Source organism: Talpa occidentalis, unplaced genomic scaffold (genome assembly GCF_014898055.3).
Source record: "Talpa occidentalis isolate TD23 unplaced genomic scaffold, MPIMG_talOcc4v2.1 talOcc4.2, whole genome shotgun sequence".
NCBI lineage: Eukaryota > Metazoa > Chordata > Mammalia > Eulipotyphla > Talpidae > Talpa > Talpa occidentalis.
In genome coordinates, this window is record NW_023602073.1 from 145,012,720 (window position 1) to 145,032,217 (window position 19,498).

At 40.3% G+C, this 19,498-nt stretch overlaps 1 protein-coding gene across 10 annotated transcripts in view; it reads left to right on the plus strand.

The window, feature by feature from the left end:
- TFB1M (transcription factor B1, mitochondrial) overlaps positions 1-19,498 on the plus strand; it is a 72,435-nt gene that overhangs the window by 21,745 nt on the left and 31,192 nt on the right. For all 10 annotated transcript variants that reach the window (XR_008552829.1, XR_008552830.1, XR_008552823.1 and 7 more), the window contains exon 5: positions 15,583-15,702. Coding sequence is in view for 2 of the 10 variants with exons in the window: in XM_037520628.2 (XP_037376525.1) it covers positions 15,583-15,702 (120 nt within the window). In the remaining 8 variants the exon portion in view is untranslated. The remainder of the gene's footprint in view (positions 1-15,582; positions 15,703-19,498) is intronic.

Below are 19,498 nucleotides of genomic sequence, written 5' to 3' on the forward strand. Positions count from 1 at the left end.
AATTTCGTGGATTCAGGACAGAATGCATAAAAAAAAAGTTCCAGTATTATGTCAAAGAAACCTTAGTAAATGTCAGGTGTATTTCCAGGTCTATTGAGTCCTTTGTAAGAAAGTTTTACTCTCAACAGTTCCATCAATAGGAATTTGTTGAGACCTTTTCTCCCTATATTTCCAGAAACAATTTCTGTAGATGTGAAACAATTGAATTATACAATATTACAAGGTGACAATCACCACTGACAATTTACATACATACCCGATACTACTGTTAACATATTGGACATACCAAAGTTTTTTACCATTTTCCCAAGTGACAATGCTTCCCTTCCAGTTTTACTTCATTAGGTAAAAGCCAAATAGAACAAATTTATGTAATGCTTTCCCAGGAGGAAAAGGAGAAACTTCGTGGAGTGTCTCAGGAGCTCTACTGAGGTTCCACAAAATTTCCTTGCATCAGTCAAATGACAGGCCACCAAATTTGTACTTGAATTTAGATTTCTGGGAAGCTTTGCCATAAATATCAGAAAAGTAACAGAAACAACAATATTCAATCTCTATGAAGGCACCGGCTTAGTTCAGTAGCACAATGTTGACAATCAAACCATAACTTTTTGTTTTTCTCATAACTGGAGACTCTTTTTTTCAACTTATACGGGCACCATGTATACCAATTTGTCGATCACTGGAGGTCAAGACGGTTAGACACAAGGACATACAGACATACAACGTATAGACAAAGACAGTTTTTTTTTTGTTATGCCACGTAGAATATGTTATGTAACTGCAGTTTTACTCCATAGGCTCAGAAAAAAAATGTCAAAGTCCAAAAAAAAATGTGGAGTGTTGCTGGCAGAAAAATTTCCAGTTGTCATCCTGCAAACCTAAGACTTTGGAAATAGGAAGGAAAAGTTTTATTAATCACAAGAGTTACATGACCTTGTTTATCACATTAGGGTTTTCAGTGTTGAAGACTTTTTGTTAGAAGTCAATCCTGGGGTATTCTGTACAGCAACTGAAAGAATAAAAGTAACAGTTAACTTTTAAGCAAAAGGAGTCATCTCTTGTTAGCCACCAAGCAGGCACTCCTTGGGTTTCCTGGAATAGAACCTGAAAAAGCAAAATCAAAATATCAGTAATTAACTTTCAATTAAAAGGAGTCATCTCCTTACTTCTGTTAGCCACTCTGGGACAGAAGCTGAAAGAGCAGATTAAACATCTAAGCACAGATTACACCTCCCCCACACTAGGGAGGGACAACAACAACACAGGTATGAAAACCTGGTACAGTTACATGATGCACCCTAAAGAGTGCTTTCCACAACAGACCTTCCTCAGTAGGAAGCAGAAACTTAGAATCTTGTCTTACACCAGCAATTGAACAAATCCAGTATTCAAAAATGGCAAACATGCCCAAAACAAATTGTGTAGACAAAATTCACAGTAGCAAATCCTTTCAGACTCAGACAAAATCTTGTTAATTTTTCTGATCCAGACTTTGCAAAAATTCAAGTTATCTCCAAGAATCCATCAAGGATACCAGGATTACCAGTTACTGCTTAAGGCTACTCTTTCCTTAACACCCAGGCATACATTTGCTAATTAAAAACACCACCACTCCACAGTTGGCTTGCAAAACCGGTCAGACACAGGGCAGGAAGTAGTCAAAGACAAAGCAACATACCACTGAAGAAACATTATTGCCTTTAGAAATGCTAATGAGACAGCAGAGATTACAAAAAGAAAGAGAAAAAAAAAAAAAAGTTCCAAGTGGCCTCAGATGCCATCTTTGATCTGGCCACATGGTCCAATGTACTGCCTAATCTTTTGAGTAAAACTGGCACAGAACAATTTCCACAAAATCAAAATCTCTTAGCAAGTCACTACAAACAAATTACATACAGACACACAGATCTTCACAAAGCCCAAGCCAGTTTTTCAACAGCAAATCGACATATGAAACAAACACACCGGAGAAACCAAAAATCACATTTGCGCTTATGGTAGCCAGCGCCACAGGGAAGCCCAATTTCCCCATGGGGCTGACTAACCACGGATGGCTCTGTCCTAAATCTTCGTGGTTGCCAAATCTGTTATAGGACAGGGAGAGGGTCAGCCCAAACCCTGCAAACCTGCCTATTCTAAATGGGTTCTGCCATCCGCCGCATCAACACAAAACATAGGAGACTTTAATGGGAAGGAACTTTAATAAAACTAGGAAACAATACAGGTAAGGCAAAGAGTCTAGTTTCTAGTTTCTAGTCTAGTTTCTAAATGAAGCATCCAGAGTTACCCATCCCCTCGTGGGTAAAAGTCCATCCAAATGGGATTGGCCCAGAACAAGGCCCCAAAGCCTGCTACAAGTCTAAAGCATCTTCCAGTGGGGACCCACAGAAAAGGGTCACAAACAACTGGACAAGCCCGGAAGGAAAAGAGCAAAATCAACATCAAGATAAAAGCTGCCATGGTCACCTCCCCACGGGTCTCACCCACATCTGTGTCACCCAGTCCACGACCAAAAGACAAGCGCAGTTTCTTCACGTGTCTCTAGGCTCCATGGGCCTCCTCCAGGTCTCCTTGCTCCATCCTGCCTCCTTCCTCAGTCTCTTCTGCAGCTTCTCCTCTTCCTGCTCAGCTCCACCCTCCCTTGGGAGGGGCAGGGAACCTCCCCCTTTCCTGGGGACCACCCTGTTACAATTCCTGTACTGTTGTACTAGCACTAGCTGACCCCCACCCCACCCCCACTCCCCGTTCTGCTATGGGTCACATTCTTCTGTTTCTTTGCAAGCCTGGTGATTTTTGACAAGATACCAAATAATGTGTGAGGTGTTTTGTTTGCTTTCTGTTGGTGCTCATGGCAAGAGGGTGGGATTTTGTATTGGGTTTGTTAGGGGGAAAAGGCTGTCCCAAAGCAAATTCCATACAGGCTTTGTGGACTCCACCCCCACCCCAGTGTTAGGGGGAAAAGGCCGTCCCAAAGCAAATTCCATACAGGCTTTGTGGACTCCACCCCCACCCCAGGTCAAAGCCAAAGACACTGGGAACTCCAAATCCCATCACCACCAAAGGGGAAGGTGGCTGGGACCTGAGGGTGGGGTTAAGCAGCCAGGTGGATACAAAAGACACACGTGGGCTTAGGGGGCTCTCCATTTTTGGCCTCTCGGCCAGCTCGCAGCGTCCGGCCAGCTCTGAGAGTGACTTTGGGTTTCCAGGTCGTCGGATCGGGTAGGACGCATTAAAGACTTTATTTCCCTATTTTCTCCCTGAGTTGTACATTTTCCTTATTTCTTTTTCTCTTGTAAATAAACCTTTTATTAACCCTTTTTGTGTGTGTCTGTAGTAGAGTATTCATAAGTCCCTTTAAAGCGCGCGGGTGAGGACCCACAGCCAGGAACCTGTTTAATATCGGGGTTGCTCTATAACAGGTTGAGTGGTGGGTTTTGTTTTGGCTCATAGATAGCTTACTTTACTCGGTAGATTGAAGTTTACTTTCGCGGTTTGGTAGGCTGTGTCTAGAGCATCCTTTAATCTGGAGCCAGTTACGTCCCACTCTTAAATCCTGACCTTTCCATCCAATACCCTGGGTATTTCAGGGCGTCTCTATTATGGCTCATGGGAATGCCAACTATTTGCAGCCCTGCACGAGCTCTCTTTTTTCCCTCCTGCTCTCAGATGTTACTTTCTCCAGCCTCTCTGGATCTCAGAGTGAACCTCATGCATTTACAGATCAGTGCTCAACAAGACTTGGAGGGACCCCCTTCTTTCTTTTCCTCCTTCTGTCCCCTTCCCTGCTGTTTGTGGTTTCCTGTCTCTCCAGTAATCTGTGCCTGGGCCTCCCAGAACGCCAGCCCCTGTCTCCCGAGGTCCAGGTTACCTCTGCACCCGTTTGCCTGTTTGCATCCCCCTCTCTGCGCAGCCTGCAGAGCACGACCCCCCCAGGCTGTACGCTGGGCCCTAAGGCCCAGTGACCACAATCTTGCCTGTTGTCTACTTTGTGAGAACTGTTGTTCTGTGTATTTTACACAGCTTCATAGTTGTTTCTGTTAAAGCTTTTTCATATCAAAGTTCTTTTGAGAGTGGACTCTATAACTTTACATTAAATCAATTGTTTAGATGCCGTTCTCAAATAGAGCAAGTGTATCAGAGAATTTCATTTCTTAGATCCCTCCCTCCCCTCTCTTGCTTCTGATCCTCTTTAGTGCAGCGGTGTTCCACCTGGTGGGTTTGTCCCACCCACCCCTCAGGGGTATTTGGCTGTGCTGAGCTTGAGGGCTTCTGGTATCTAGTGGATGGAGATGGGGGCTAGTAAACATCCTTAACTGCCCAGCACAGCCCCTGCAGCAAGGAATTGCTCAGCATTAATCCACCCCAAATTCAAAATGTCAGTGACTACAAGGTGAGAAACTTTGCATTAGCCTGTGTGACCATAAGATCTTTTTCTTAGTAGTCTTGGAATTTTCCATCATAAAAATGTGGGCTCTTTTTGTTTGTTAGGAACTCTAAGATGACATCACCGCTTTGCTAAGAATCTTACTGTTTCCTGCCGATGTGCCGTTTTTCTTCTGTTGGTTTGAACTGACACCAAGTTAGTAGTTTCCTTTGTTATTTTCTCAACCTTTGCATTTGTCATTGGATTTTTTTTCTCCTCTGACATGATTATTATGGTATTTCTGTTCTTGAATAACACAATAGAGATGCAAAATACACTGTACCCTAATTCTTTTTGGGGAACGAGCAAAAGGAACAGAGGCTTACGAATGGAGTAATATTTCCAGTGACTCAGAACGTCACTTGTAGTTATTAATAATAGTGTTGCTTTCATTTCACCACATGTAATTATTTTTAACAACAAAAGTTGATTTTAGTTAAATTTTAGTGTGAGTATTGAGAAAGGTTTTTATTGAGCCTATAATTTATGGAATGCTTTAGCAGTGTGGGTCCTGATGTTCACATTCTGCAAGTGGAAGTTTCCACATACAAGAATATGTAACAGCGTGTTCTTATGTGCCCTCTGTTGTTCAGTCATATTGGTAGCTTTTTTATATGGAGTGAATATTGGTTGACAACATCGTATATGGTTATGTTATAGGACAGGGAGAGGGGAGCCCAAACCCCACAAACCTGCCTATTCTACATGGGTTCTGCCATCCGCCGCATCAACACAAAACATAGGAGACTTTAATGGGAAGGAACTTTAATAAAACTAGGAAACAATACAGGTAAGGCAAAGAATCTAGTTTCTAAATGAAGCACCCAAAGTTACCCGTCCCCTCGTGGGTAAAAGTCCATCCATATGGGAATGGTGCAGAGCAAGGCCCCAAAGCCTGCCACAAGTCTAAAGCATCTTCCAGTGGGGACCCACAGAAAAGGGTCACAAACAACCAGACAAGCCCGGAAGGAAAAGAGCAAAATCAACATCAAGATAAAAGCTGCCATGGTCACCTCCCCACGGGTCTCACCCACATCTGTGTCACCCAGTCCACGACCAAAAGACAAGCGCAGTTTCTCCACGTGTCTCTAGGCTCTATGCGCCTCCTCCAGGTCTCCTTGCTCCATCCTCCTTCCTTCCTTCCTCAGTCTCTTCTTCAGCTTCTCCTCTTCCTGCTCAGCTCCACCCTTCCTTGGGTGGGGCAGGGAACCTCCCCCTTTCCTGGGGACCACCCTGTTGCAATCCCCCCTTTTAATTTTTATTCCACCATATCTATGGTGGCACAGATCTCAGGGTGTAGTCTTAGGAGACAGTCTTTTTTCAGGGTTCCAATGTGTGTAAGAGAAGCAACAATTAGTCAGCAGCATTGTCCAGTATGACAGTTTCATTACTTAAAAATAGTCCATTATCCAAGCCAAAAGAAAAAAAGTTGGAGCATTGGCTAAAACAAGATAGCAAATATATCAAAATCACAGGGAAAAAAATGTTAAAATGGTTCAAGTTATGCAAAAACGAATTCTCTCAACCTTGATCCCAAACTTTTTTACAGCATAGCAAAAGTTTGCAAATTAAATCTACTTTTAAACCATTTTTCCTATTTTTGCATAAAATCACAGGGCAGAAATAACTAACAGCAATTTTTAGCTGGCTTTGTTGAAATATTCCATACAGGATCAGAGCGAACCGGTGGCATCCAGTCGATGTAGGCTTCAGGTATAAAGTTGGTCTCATCAGACTCCACCTGGGCTTTCCTCTTCTCGAGGGTACCAGGGCTTTTTCGTTGGCCGGGTTGTCCAGTCCTGCCAATGGAGGCAAGCTTCCTCACCTTTGGAGGTCTCTGGAACCCTACAAACAAGGCAAACAGGTTCTCCTCTTCTTGGTTCAGCTCTTTTTCAACTTTTTGGAAGAACTCCACACAAAGCCACACAATCAAACTCGCGTCCAATTTTTTGTTAAAACAGACAAAATCCCTATGGAAGTTATGCAAAAACAGACTCTAAGATAAGTAGCAAAAATTACTACCACTATTTGTATGCTGTGTTGGTATCAAGGGGAGAGAAAATGTGACAAGTTAGTTTTGCTGGAAAAAAAATTACAACCTTTCTGCAGATCCTGGTTACTCAAAACAAAACAAAACAAAAATTTCGTGGATTCAGGACAGAATGCATAAAAAAATTTCCAGTATGTCAAAGAAACCTTAGTAAATGTCAGGTGTATTTCCAGGTCTATTCAGTCCTTTGTAGGAAAGTTTTTTTTCTCTCAACAGTTCCATCAATAGGAATCTGTTGAGACCTTTTCTCCCTATATTTCCGGAAACAATTTCTGTAGGTGTGAAACAATTGAATTATACAATATTACAAGGTGACAATCACCATTGACAATTTACATACATACCAGATACTACTGTTAACATTTTGTACATACCAAAGTTTTACCATTTTCCCAAGTGACAATGCTTCCCTTCCAGTTTTACTTCATTAGGTAAAAGCCAAATAAAACAAATTCATGTAATGCCTTCCCAGGAGGAAAGGGAGAAACTTCGTGGAGTGTCTCAGGAGCTTTACTGAGGTTCCACAAAATTTCCTTGCATCAGTCAAATGACAGGCTACCAAATTTGTACTTGAATTTAGATTTCTGGGAAGATTTGCCATAAATATCAGAAAATTAACAGAAACAACAATATTCAATCTCTGTGAAGGCACCGGCTTAGTTCAGTAGCACAACGTTGACAATCAAACCATAACTTTTTGTTTTTCTCATAACTGGAGACTCTTTTTTTTTTTTTTTTTTTTTTCCAACGTCTATGGGCACCATGTATATCAATTCGTCGATCACTGGAGGTCAAGACAGTTAGACACAAGGACATACAGACATACAACATATAGACAAAGACAGTTTTTTTTGTTTTCGTTATGCCACGTAGAATATGTTATGTAACTGCAGTTTTACTCCATAGGCTCAGAAAAAAAATGTCAAAGTCCAAAAAAAAAGTGGAGTGTTGCTGGCAGAAAAATTTCCAGTTGTCATCCTACAAACCTAAGACTTTGGAAATAGGAAGGAAAAGTTTTATAAATCACAAGAGTTACATGACCTTGTTTATCACCTTAGGGTTTTCAGTGTTGAAGACTTTTTATTAGAAGTCAATCCTGGGGTATTCTGTACAACAACTGAAAGAATAAAAGTAACAGTTAACTTTCAAGCAAAAGGAGTCATCTCTTGTTAGCCACCAAGCAGGCACTCCTTGGGTTTCCTGGAATAGAACCCGAAAAAGCAAAATCAAAATATCAGTAATTAACTTTCAATTAAAAGGAATCATCTCCTTACTTCTGTTAGCCACTCTGGGACAGAAGCTGAAAGAGCAGATTAAACATCTAAGCACAGATTACACCTCCCCCACACTAGGGAGGGACAACAACAACACAGGTATGAAAACCTGGTATAGTTACATGATGCACCCTAAAGAGTGCTTTCCATAACAGACCTTCCTCAGTAGGAAGCAGAAACTTAGAATCTTGTCTTACACCAGCAATTGAACAAATTCAGGATTCAAAATGGCAAACATGCCCAAAACAAATTGTGTAGACAAAATTCACAGCAGCAAATCCTTTCAGACTCAGACAAAATCTTGTTAATTTTTCTGATCCAGACTTTGCAAAAATTCAAGTTATCTCCAGGAATCCATCAAGGCTACCAGCAATTACCAGTTACTGCTTCAGGCTACTCTTTCCTTAACACCCAGGCATACATTTGCTAATTAAAACACCATTGCTCCACTGTTGGCTTGCAAAACCGGTCAGACACAGGGCAGGAAGTAGTCAAAGACAAAGCAACATACCACTGAAGAACCATTATTGCCTTTAGAAATGCTAATGAGACAGCAGAGATTACAAAAAGAAAGAAAAAAAAAAGTTCCAAGTGGCCTCATGACGCCATCTTTGATCTGGCCACATGGTCCAATGTACTGCCTAATCTTTTGAGTAAAACTGGCACAGAACAATTTCCACAAAATCAAAATCTCTTAGCAAGTCACTACAAACAAATTACACACAAACACACAGAATCTTCACAAAGCCCAAGCCAGTTTTTCAACAGCAAATCGACATATGAAACACACACACTGGAGAAAGCAAAATCACATTTGCGCTTATGGTAGCCAGTGCCATAGGGAAGCCCAATTTCCCCGTGGGGCTGACTAACCACGGATGGCTCTGTCCTAAATCTTCGTAGTCGCCAAATCTGTTATAGGACAGGGAGAGGGGAGCCCAAACCCCACAAACCTGCCTATTCTACATGGGTTCTGCCATCCGCCGCATCAACACAAAACATAGGAGACTTTAATGGGAAGGAACTTTAATAAAACTAGGAAACAATACAGGTAAGGCAAAGAATCTAGTTTCTAAATCAAGCATCCAAAGTTACCCGTCCCCTCGTGGGTAAAAGTCCATCCAAATGGGATTGGCCCAGAGCAAAGCTCCAAAGCCTGCCACAAGTCTAAAGCATCTTCCAGTGGGGACCCACAGAAAAGGGTCACAAACAACCGGACAAGCCCGGAAGGAAAAGAGCAAAATCAACATCAAGATAAAAGCTGCCATGGTCACCTCCCCACGGGTCTCACCCACATCTGTGTCACCCAGTCTGCAACAGGGTGGTCCCCAGGAAAGGGGGAGGTTCCCTGCCCCACCCAAGGAAGGGTGGAGCTGAGCAGGAAGAGGAGAAGCTGCAGAAGAGACTGAGGAAGGAAGGAAGGAGGATGGAGCCAGGAGACCTGGAGGAGGGGCATGGAGCCTAGAGACACGTGAAGAAACTGCGCTTGTCTTTTGGTCGTGGACTGGGTGACACAGATGTGGGTGAGACCCGTGGGGAGGTGACCATGGCAGCTTTTATCTTGATGTTGATTTTGCTCTTTTCCTTCCGGGCTTGTCTGGTTGTTTGTGACCCTTTTCTGTGGGTCCCCACTGGAAGATGTTTTAGACTTGTGGTAGACTTTGGGGCCTTGTTCTGGACCAATCCCATTTGGATGGACTTTTACCCACGAGGGGACGGGTAACTTTGGGTGCTTCATTTAGAAACTAGACTCTTTGCCTTACCTGTATTGTTTCCTAGTTTAATTAAAGTTCCTTCCCATTAAAGTCTCCTATGTTTGGTGTTGATGCGGCGGATGGCAGAACCCATTTAGAATAGGCAGGTTTGCGGGGGTTTGGGCTGCCCTTCTCCCTGTCCTATAACAAGTCCACGACCAAAAGACAAGCGCAGTTTCTCCACGTGTCTCTAGGCTCTATGCGCCTCCTCCAGGTCTCCTGGCTCCATCCTCCTTCCTTCCTTCCTCAGTCTCTTCTTCAGCTTCTCCTCTTCCTGCTCAGCTCCACCCTTCCTTGGGTGGGGCAGGGAACCTCCCCCTTTCCTGGGGACCACCCTGTTGCAGTTAGATGATATAGGATTGCACCCTTCAGGTGTATGTTGTCACCACACCACACCACACCCGCCACCAAGGCACCCACTGCCCTCTGTACTCTGCTCCCCCACCTTCCTTTCACCCACCCCTCCCCTCCAGTAGCTGCAATTCTGCAGTCAGATTTTCTAGGGTTTGTTACTGGTTTGGTTTTATCTCACCCTTTGTTTTGTCTATATTCAGCCTTTTGTTAAGAACCTTTAACATTTTGCTTGACTTTGAATTACCAAATGAATGAGCACAGTCATCTTATTCCATCCTCTGTAGGACCACAATGTAAGAATTCAGCCTCTGCGCATGAAGAGAAATATAGACAGTGCCAAGTTACAGATCATAAATAGAATCAGGCTGTGCAGCAATGAGTGAACCTTAACAAATCTCATCTAACTTCATTTTATAGATGATGACACTGAGGGGCAGAGTAGGGGGATGTGTCCCTAGAGGTCACAGGGGAAACTGGACTTGAACACAGGCCATGTGTCTGCTGCAGTCACCATGTTCGGTCCTCCGTGTGACTGGACCTGTGGTCTTGTCTTTCTGGATCCAGTGTCTGCCTCTGCCTCCTCCTTTCGTCAGGCGACCTTGGCTGTGCGCAGTCATGCCCCTCTGGGGGAGGGCCTCACCCCGCCATTAACTGTGTGGTTCTCATTGTCCCTTTGGTATGTAGCTTCTTGTATGTAAATCTGATTTTTCTACATAAAATTCTTCTAGCTGATTAAGGGGAAGAATAACATTGTTTTATGAATTCCTTGACCTCTTGTTTTTCTTAAACTCAGAATACTTTTAAAAATTCAGGGGTTATGGAGTTTAATTTACTGAAAAATTAACTGGTTTCATTTCCTGGCCTTTTGCTATTCAAGTTATCGTCCTTGTGATACAGTTTTAATTTTCATAGCTTTATCTGTATGTATCACAGAATCATTAATTCATTTTTGAATGATTGATGAGACAGTCAACTCTCGTGCTATTTTCCTGGCCTAGATATTTTTATGAAGTAACGTATTATAGCGTTCTGTAAGTTTCACGTGGGCATCATTATAAGTCAACATGTATGTGGACTACATTATGTTCACCACCAGAAGTCCAGTTCTGTCCTTCACCAGATACACTAATCTGAAGGGATATATGCACCCGCATGTTTATTATAGCATTTATAATAGTCGAGAGCTGGAAACAAGCTAGGTTCCCACTGACAGACAAGTGGATAAAGAAGATGTGGTATATACACACAACAGAATACTACTCAGCTATTCAAAAAAAGAGAAAAAAAAAAAGTGAAATCCTGCCATTTTGAACAACATGGATGGACCTAGAGGATATTTTGCTTAGTGAAATAAGCCAGAGATGGATAAATACCGCATGATTTCACTCATGTACTATATAGAAGAAATAATTGGAGAAAAACAAATAAATGGATGAACTAAATAAAACAAAAATAAGCTTTAGACTGTAAGACTGTAGTAGTTATGCTAGCATTTAGTGAGGACTTCTAATGACATCTTAATGAGCTTTCTGGTCTGTGACTTGAATTTTTCCTCAGTGAGTTAGGGATAGGTATGTGTACTGCTTTCTTCTGAATTCAACTATGTGACTTACAGTTGTGGTTTTTTTTTTTGTTTGTTTTTTGGTTTTTTTTTTTGACTCATGAAGATAGTTTTTTTATTATTTTAATGTTATATATTTTTTACATCATTTTTCGTTTTTGCACAATGTATGCATTTTCATCCTGGTTATAGTCCCCATACAATTCCACCCCCCCCCAACCCCCCGTTTTGATCCTCCCCCCGCCACCCCGTGTCTCTGGTTAATAGTTACAGTTTTTAATCACACATCCTGGGTGCATTGACCACAAAGGCTGGACTGCTTAAGTTGGTCAAGACATCCCCATTCCTGCCCAAACTGGCTGCCCAGTGCTCTAAGTGAAATAAACTTAATTATGTGTTAATACCAAATTAGAGTAGCACAGTCTAACAGGTCAACTGCTTCGTTAAATTCTCTTTAATTCATCAGTGGAAACACACCTTTCCACTCTAAATTAAAATAATAGAAGAAAGAATGAAATAATTATTTAAACGTGGGTATTTCTTTTGGTTTATTTTCACATTTTGATGATTTTCATGCTGAATTTAGTTTTACAGATCTACTTTGAATTGTGCAGTTTGCATAATGCATTTTGAATACTTGAATTGTATGCCAGTGGTAAAATTAAGTTCCCTTTTTCTTTGTGAAGAACTAGAAATATTTTCAACCATTTGATCTTTAAGCTTTTTTTCAAACTTAAATCTATACTTCCACTTTGTGTCTATGTTTTTGGTATCCATTTGAGAATATTTTGATTCCACATTTTTAATAAAGAAATTTTTGTTAATGTAGCAACTCATCACTTGTTTTGCACTCAATTTCCCATTGTCTAAATACAGATAGTAGCCAGAAAAAAAAGCTTGTCATCATTTAGGATCAGGGAAATGCAAATAAAAACCATAGTGAGATACACCTCACTCCCATGAGAATTGCCCATAGCAAGACCAGAAGCAGCAAATGTTGGAAAGGATGTGGGGAAAAAAGGTAACCTCATACACTTTTGGTGGAATGAGATTGGTCTAGATACTATGGAAAACAGTATGGAGATTTCTCAAAATATTAAAAATAGATCTACCGTATGACCCAGCAATTCCATCCCTAGGTATCTGCTATTTACAGTAGCCAAGTTATGGAAGCAACCTAAGTGCCCAAGACCAAATGAGTGGAATAAGGTGTGGTACACACACAGTGGAATACTACTCAGCTGTATTAAAAAAAAAAATAAAATCCTGTCACTTGCAACAACATGGATGAACCTGGAGGGAATTATGCTAATTGAAATAAGTCAGAAGGAAATTTCACTCTTATGAAATATCGACAAACAAAACAAATGAACAGACAAAACTAAACCAAAACAAATCCTAAAATGTGACCGCAAAACTGAGGTTACAGGGGACCATGGGTGTTGCAGAGCTAAGGGTAGAGAGAGCCCAGTGGCCTATGGTGGAGGATTATGGGTACTTTGATGGTGGGTGTATCTGAAGAGGTGTGAGCCTAAATCTTACACAGTGTTGTAAACTGTTGTTACCTCAGTAAAAAATAATTAAGTGTAAAAAATCGAATAACCAACTTGTTGCACAAAATGAAAAAAAGAGATGAAGGACAGTTTCTGGATAACAAAATAGATACTGCAAAATCTGCAGGTAACTTCTCCCCTAGGAAATTTTCCCAGCATTTCAAATTAAAACCCATTTTTTTCAGTCTTACTTTAAGCAAAGCTCTTAAAAGTCAAGTTATGTGGTTTTCAAACAACTGCAGACTAGAGGCAGCAAAGTAAAATTGACTCTTGGAGGTCAGCATGTGATAATGAAACATGAAGGAGGAGGACCTGGTGCACAGAGAGCTCGCCCTCTGGAGTAATGCCCCAGCAGTGTCAGTAATCACTGGGATTTTCGGGGTTGACCCCTTGCCCTTCAGGAGAGTTTTATAATGTCTAGCTTGCTCTGAGAATAGATACACAATGCCTTTCAGGAAAATAAGTGTGCCTGATTGTTTTTTTTAACCCACCACTCCGTTTTGTGCAATCTTTTTTTTTTTTTTTTTTTAAGATTTATTTATGCATACAAGAGCTGGGGGGTGAGAGGATTTACCAGAGACAGAGTGGGGAACAGAACAGGCAGATTGACCGAGGTACACTGCTGAAGGGAGCAGTGGACGAATCAGGAGAGGTCTGCTTCGCCATGTGGGTTGCTCCCTGGCCGGCCGGGGATCAAACTCGTGCTGCAGAGGCTGCGGACAGCTTCATAGGTTGTGTGTTAATGTTGCACCACCAGGGAGGCCCGAGTTTTGTGCAATTTAACATATTGCCATATCTTTAATATCTTTTATTTTCCCACGAGTAAGATATTGTAGTTACGTCTGGGGCCCTCATCTATCCCCTCCTTTTCCTCCTTTGAGTTATATTGTCGATCGTTCCCAGGTATGTGTTTTACTTGCACTACACATCCAGACACACAGTCAGCGATAAGCTTTTAAAGTCTTCTTATAAATGGAGAAATGCTTACCTATTTTCTGCCAATTATATTTAATCTTGAACCTGTGTTGTCAACCCTTGTTACTCAATTTAACTATTCGACTGTATCGTTTAAATTAACCACTGTTTACATTCTCATTCACCTGTTGCTGGTGAATTTTTGAATCTGTGAATTTCTGTTTATATGCTCAACAACACTTGATTCCATTGGGTTCTTTTTAGTTGTTTGATTTAGTTCACTTCCTAGGTATGAGATTGTATCTGATGCTTTAAATGTGCATGACTGATTTGTACTGTAGTTGAGCTTAGTTTATGGTTATTGTTCATTTGGGTTAGTCTTATGTTTCCTATTGTTTATCTTATTGGTGTATAGAAATGTTTTCTATATTCTGAACTCAAATTCTTTATCAGATACATGGGTTTCAAATGCTTTCGTTTTGTTTTTTTATAATGTTTTTATTATACAGAAGTTTTTAATACAGCAAAATATTTAGATCTTTTTTCTGGCTTCTGCTTTTGCATTTTTTTAAGGTTTTTTTTTTTTTTTTTTATGCATACAAGAACTGGGGTGTAGGCCCGAGGTACAGGGTGTGAGAGGATTCACCAGAGACAGAGTGGGGAGCAGAACAGGCAGATCCACTGAAATACACTGCTGAGGGGAGCAGCGGGTGAGACAGGAGAGTTCTGCTGAGCGATGTGGGTCAGCTCCCTGGCCGAGGATTGAACTCATGCTGCTGTGGCTGTTACTTTCCCCCCTGTAGATGCCTACTTAGACTAATAGCACTTACTGAGTGAGCTGTCCTTTTCCATTGGCATTTGCTTTATCATGTCAGTCACATAGGAAAATACCCGCATGTGCTTGGGTCTGTTTTACAGCTTTTGTCCAATATCATATTTCTCTGCCTCTAGTAAATCCTATTCTGCCTTAATTTCCCCTACCCTCAATCCCCATCCCACCATTTATGTTCTTCTAGAGCATCCTGTTGTTTTTCTATATAAAAATTAATATGAAATTTAACTTAAAGTTCTTTTAAAAATCGTTTTGGGGTTATGGTTGAAATCAAACTGCATTTATAAGTTAGTTTAGCCATACCTAATTTTAAAATAAGAATGTTTAGTTGCTTAAAAGAAGAAATTACTCTATTTGCAAAAAAGCAGTTTTTTAAAAAAAAGTCAGTACTCCAAGAATTCTGGATAGTCAAGATTTTGTTACACTTAAGTGAAGGAAAGCATGCCATTGAATATGTTTATTCCTATACTGGAGTAATTCTTAAATATTTAAGCATCTTTAGTTTTTCATTGTGTTTGCTAATTTCTGCCTTCATCAGACATTTACTGACTACTTACTACTGTACTATCTTCTATGAAATATAACAGCAATTTGAAAATCGCCAGCCTCCTGTGGTAGCAAAGTATTCTTCATTTTTTTTAGTACATTGCATGTGATGTAACTCATACTTCTGTACCTTAGTTGATGTTGGAGAAAAGTGTTCCCAGTGCTGGCTACCTGTCATGTCAGCCTGTGCATTCAAGATGGGCCTTGAAAAACCCACCTAGTGTTGGTAGACAATGGAATGCTGACTTCATTCCAATTCCATCAATGGGTCAGATGAAATTAATTTTTTACTGAAGTTTCTCTTTTTTGTCCTGTAGAGACTTACAGCCAGTACAGGAAGCAAACAGCGCAGCCGCCTGTCCATCATGGCCCAGTACCTCTGCCACGTTCAGCACATCTTGACAATCCCAGGGCAGGCATTCCTGCCCAAACCAGAGGTGAGTATCTGTTTGGTTTAGTATACTAGAATTAGGATTTTAAATTGGAATCTTCTTCATTCCTCTGAGAATGTGTCAGAGGAAGTTACCTTGAAGATCTAATCTGTATTTATATGGAAACTGTACCATAACTTTTTCTTTACCTCTCATGACTAAGAAGTATAAAAAGCATAGTATGAATTTTTAATTTATTTTTAAGATTTATTTATTTATGCATACAAGAACTGGGGTGTAGGCCCGAGGTGCAGGTGGTGAGAGGATTCACCAGAGACAGAGTGGGGAGCAGAACAGGCAGAGCCACTGAAATACACTGCTGGGGAGAGCAGTGGGCGAGACAGGAGAGGTCTGCTGTGCCATAGCTCCCTGGCTGGGGATTGAACTCAGACCGCAGCAGTGATAACCACTGAGACTTAACCCTAGGCCACCAGGAAGGTCCAGAATTGTTCTTATTCCAAGTTTTCCCCTATGTGGACAGAATGATACACTGTCTATGTTTATCCATGTTACCCTGGTGGTGGTGGTATTATGATCATCCTCTTTTGCTCTTAAATGCATGCCAGTATGGAAGACATCCAGGCTCAAAAAGAGCTATCAGTTTTTTTTTATGATTTCTGCTAGCAACTTCTGATATGTTTCATCAAACATTATTCATCATAAATTATTTTTCCTCTTTTTTGAGATACCTTATTTTGGGAGTGTAATGAAACATGGTTGGATATTCACCTAGACTTTGACTGTTGTATGCTAATTACAGAAGACCAAGTGCTAATTACAGAAAGTTTTTTTACCAAAAATGAAAATTGCTAAATTGGTGTCTGTTTTAGCAAAATCATTGCTGGGTGGGTTACTGCAAAACATGCAATATAAAAACTCTTCTGTTTCTTCAATGAAAGTGTATTGCAGAAAAAGTGTATTTCTGCTATATGGAAAGCCCACGGGAAGCAGAGGCAGGAGGAGTTTTTCCAAAATGCTAAAATAACAGTACAAGACTGTCCCTCTGGCAGGGACAGAAATAGGAGCCCAGTCAGACATGGAGTCTGTCTCCAGGGAGTTCTTCTGGCTTGCTGAATCTCTGGTCAAGTCTTGCAAAGTTGCCCTTACATCATTTGACATTCATTACTTAAAGAAGGAAAAAATGTATTTTGTAATTTTTAGCTTTACATATAGATTATGGATCAAGAGTGGATCTCAGCAGTAGTGTTGGACATGCTTGTATACTGGGAAGCATGGGCTGAGAAGCCTCTGTGTTCTTGCTACCACCCTCCACTTCCTCTCATGTTGTCCAATCCCACTGAGTTTTCAGGTGATGACAGGAATTCAGTCCATCTTTCAGATAACATAGCAGACTTGTCATAGATCTTAGTATTTGGTGGTGGGAGAGAGAGATCACATTTGTACTTTCAGGACTGTCTTCTGCTAGAACAGGTGTAATAGTGAAAACCAGGTGACCATGTAGGAGTTTTTCTTTTTGTAATACATGTATGTATGTAGTTTTTGGATAGTGTGAGACCTGATTATATTGGAAACCAGGATCTTTTGGACTTTTATAGGTATGGTTATTACCATCATCTAAAATTTTTGTGCTGTTTAATTTTACTAGTTACTAAGGAGGTTATTAGGATGTTTTCAGTGAAACGTTTTTCCTTGTTTTAGGTCTCTGTGTAGGCCTATGTGAGGTATTTGGTGGACTATTAGCAGTTGTTATCAACTTCATCTTTGATTTAGGGATAAGGTACACCTATAGTCAGTCATATTTCTTTCCTCTGGGATCAAGGACTCATGAAATATTATTTGGATAAAAACTAACAGTGTCTTTGACTCTTTATTGAGGGATGTTTGCCTTTCTGGCAAATTAAACAGCTTCATAGGAATTTTCTTTATATGCCTTTCATCTTTTGTAAATATTACATACTGGAAATTTATTTGTAATGTAGGAAAGCAGTTATCAAGATGGAGAGGGAAAGTATTAAATGTATACAATAAATCAAATGTTTAAACTTTAGTTCTCAAAGAATTCTGTGCTGCTTGAAATAGCTTTACCATATTAGGACAGATCAGGAATTATCTGAGGAAATCCAGGAAATATTTGAATGATAATAACATTGAGTTTTTTAAAAATTCATGATCTTAAGATAGGGGAAGAGTTTTTCCAAAGATGCTAAAATAGCAGTACAAGACTGTCCCTCTGGCAAAACTGTTCTGATTGCAAAAAGAGAAAGTCATCAACACAACTACACAGTAAAAGATGCCAAGTGCTAAGATAGAGGTATAGGCATATTCCTGGGAAAGAGGAGAATGGGGGAGGGGGGTTATTTGTAGATCATCAGAAGAAATTTACAAAGATTCAATACTTATTCTCAACCAGAACTCTAAAAATTAGATAATGGAGAATGTCTCTTGTGCAGTAAGAAAGACTTATTTATAACATCCTTAGGGTTTTTCCCACAAGAATATACTATCCATTATCTATTGGGCTTTGAATTAACTAATCAAGCTTTAATGGCAGAACTTTCGTGATTGGTGGAACTATTATTACCATGTTCTGAATAGTTCAATTCCTGCCAAACTCTGCTTTCTAACTTCTCTAGTGCAATCCCCAAAATTGAACCCAAAATTCTTTGCTAGCTACAGAAAAAACAACCTCATAGGTTCTTAAAGTTAGACTAGTCTGCTCTAGTGTTTCTTAAACTCCTGGAGTTTGTGGTATATAGATTTTAAGTTAGGATTTTTTTATTTTGTTTATTTCAGTGTTAATAAAATTATTTCACCAATTTATAACACAAAGCACCTCTTTTAATAGTGCAGATTCATAATAAAAAGTGTTTTCATGAAAGAAGAAAACTTGTTCCTTAAGTTTCTTAAGGTTGCTCTGAAGACCGTTGAGAATCCACTTGTTTCTAGAGCTCCAGAATAATTATTTTTTCAGCTTTTCTGCACGGCACTCAATTTTGAGCTGTTCACTAATCCTTAAATTCTGTCATCTTTTTGCCTTTATAAAATATGGTCAAGAGTCTTATAATCCAACATCCTTCCAATGGAATGGACGATCTTAATATCTAACCTCTATCCTGTGTTCTCACCTTAGTAGAAAAGAAACTTACAGGCAATCATAGAATTGCAAGACTCATTTGATTGACAGTGATGGAGATGACATGCCGTCCTGGAAGAAGTATGGACTCTTGCAGTCCAAAACTATCCTAGTTATAAGAACTTAATCAAGTTAATTGGCTGAGTTTTGACACATCCGAAGTAGGGGCAGTAATGCTGCCGTTGAAGGATTATTGCTAAGCGATGGCATGCTCCTAATGTGAGCGTCTAGCATATAGAGACAGGCAGTGGAAGATGGTTACTATTATAATAACCATAAATATTTATAGATTCAGTTGTACTATAGCTATTGTGGGCTATAATTTTTAAGACACACACAGGCATGACTCTCTCAATGCTCTACCGTATTCTATTGAGCCCCCTCCCTGCTTCACTTCCTACCACCCACCCTACCCTGCTGATAGTCTCAGTTCTGCAGTCAGATTTCTAGGGTTGGTTTTGAGTTTAGTTTTATCTTCCTTTGTTTTGTTTCTTTATATTTCACAAAAGAGTGAAATCATCTATTTGTCTCGTTCTTCTGACTTATTTCACTTAACGTACTCGTGTCCAGTTCCATCCATGTTGTTGCAAATAACTGAGTAGTATCCCACCATGTGTATATGCCACATCTTCTTTATCCACTCCTCTGTCCTTGGGCACTTAGGTCATTTCTGTGAATTGACTATTTTAAACAGTGCTGCAGGAGAGC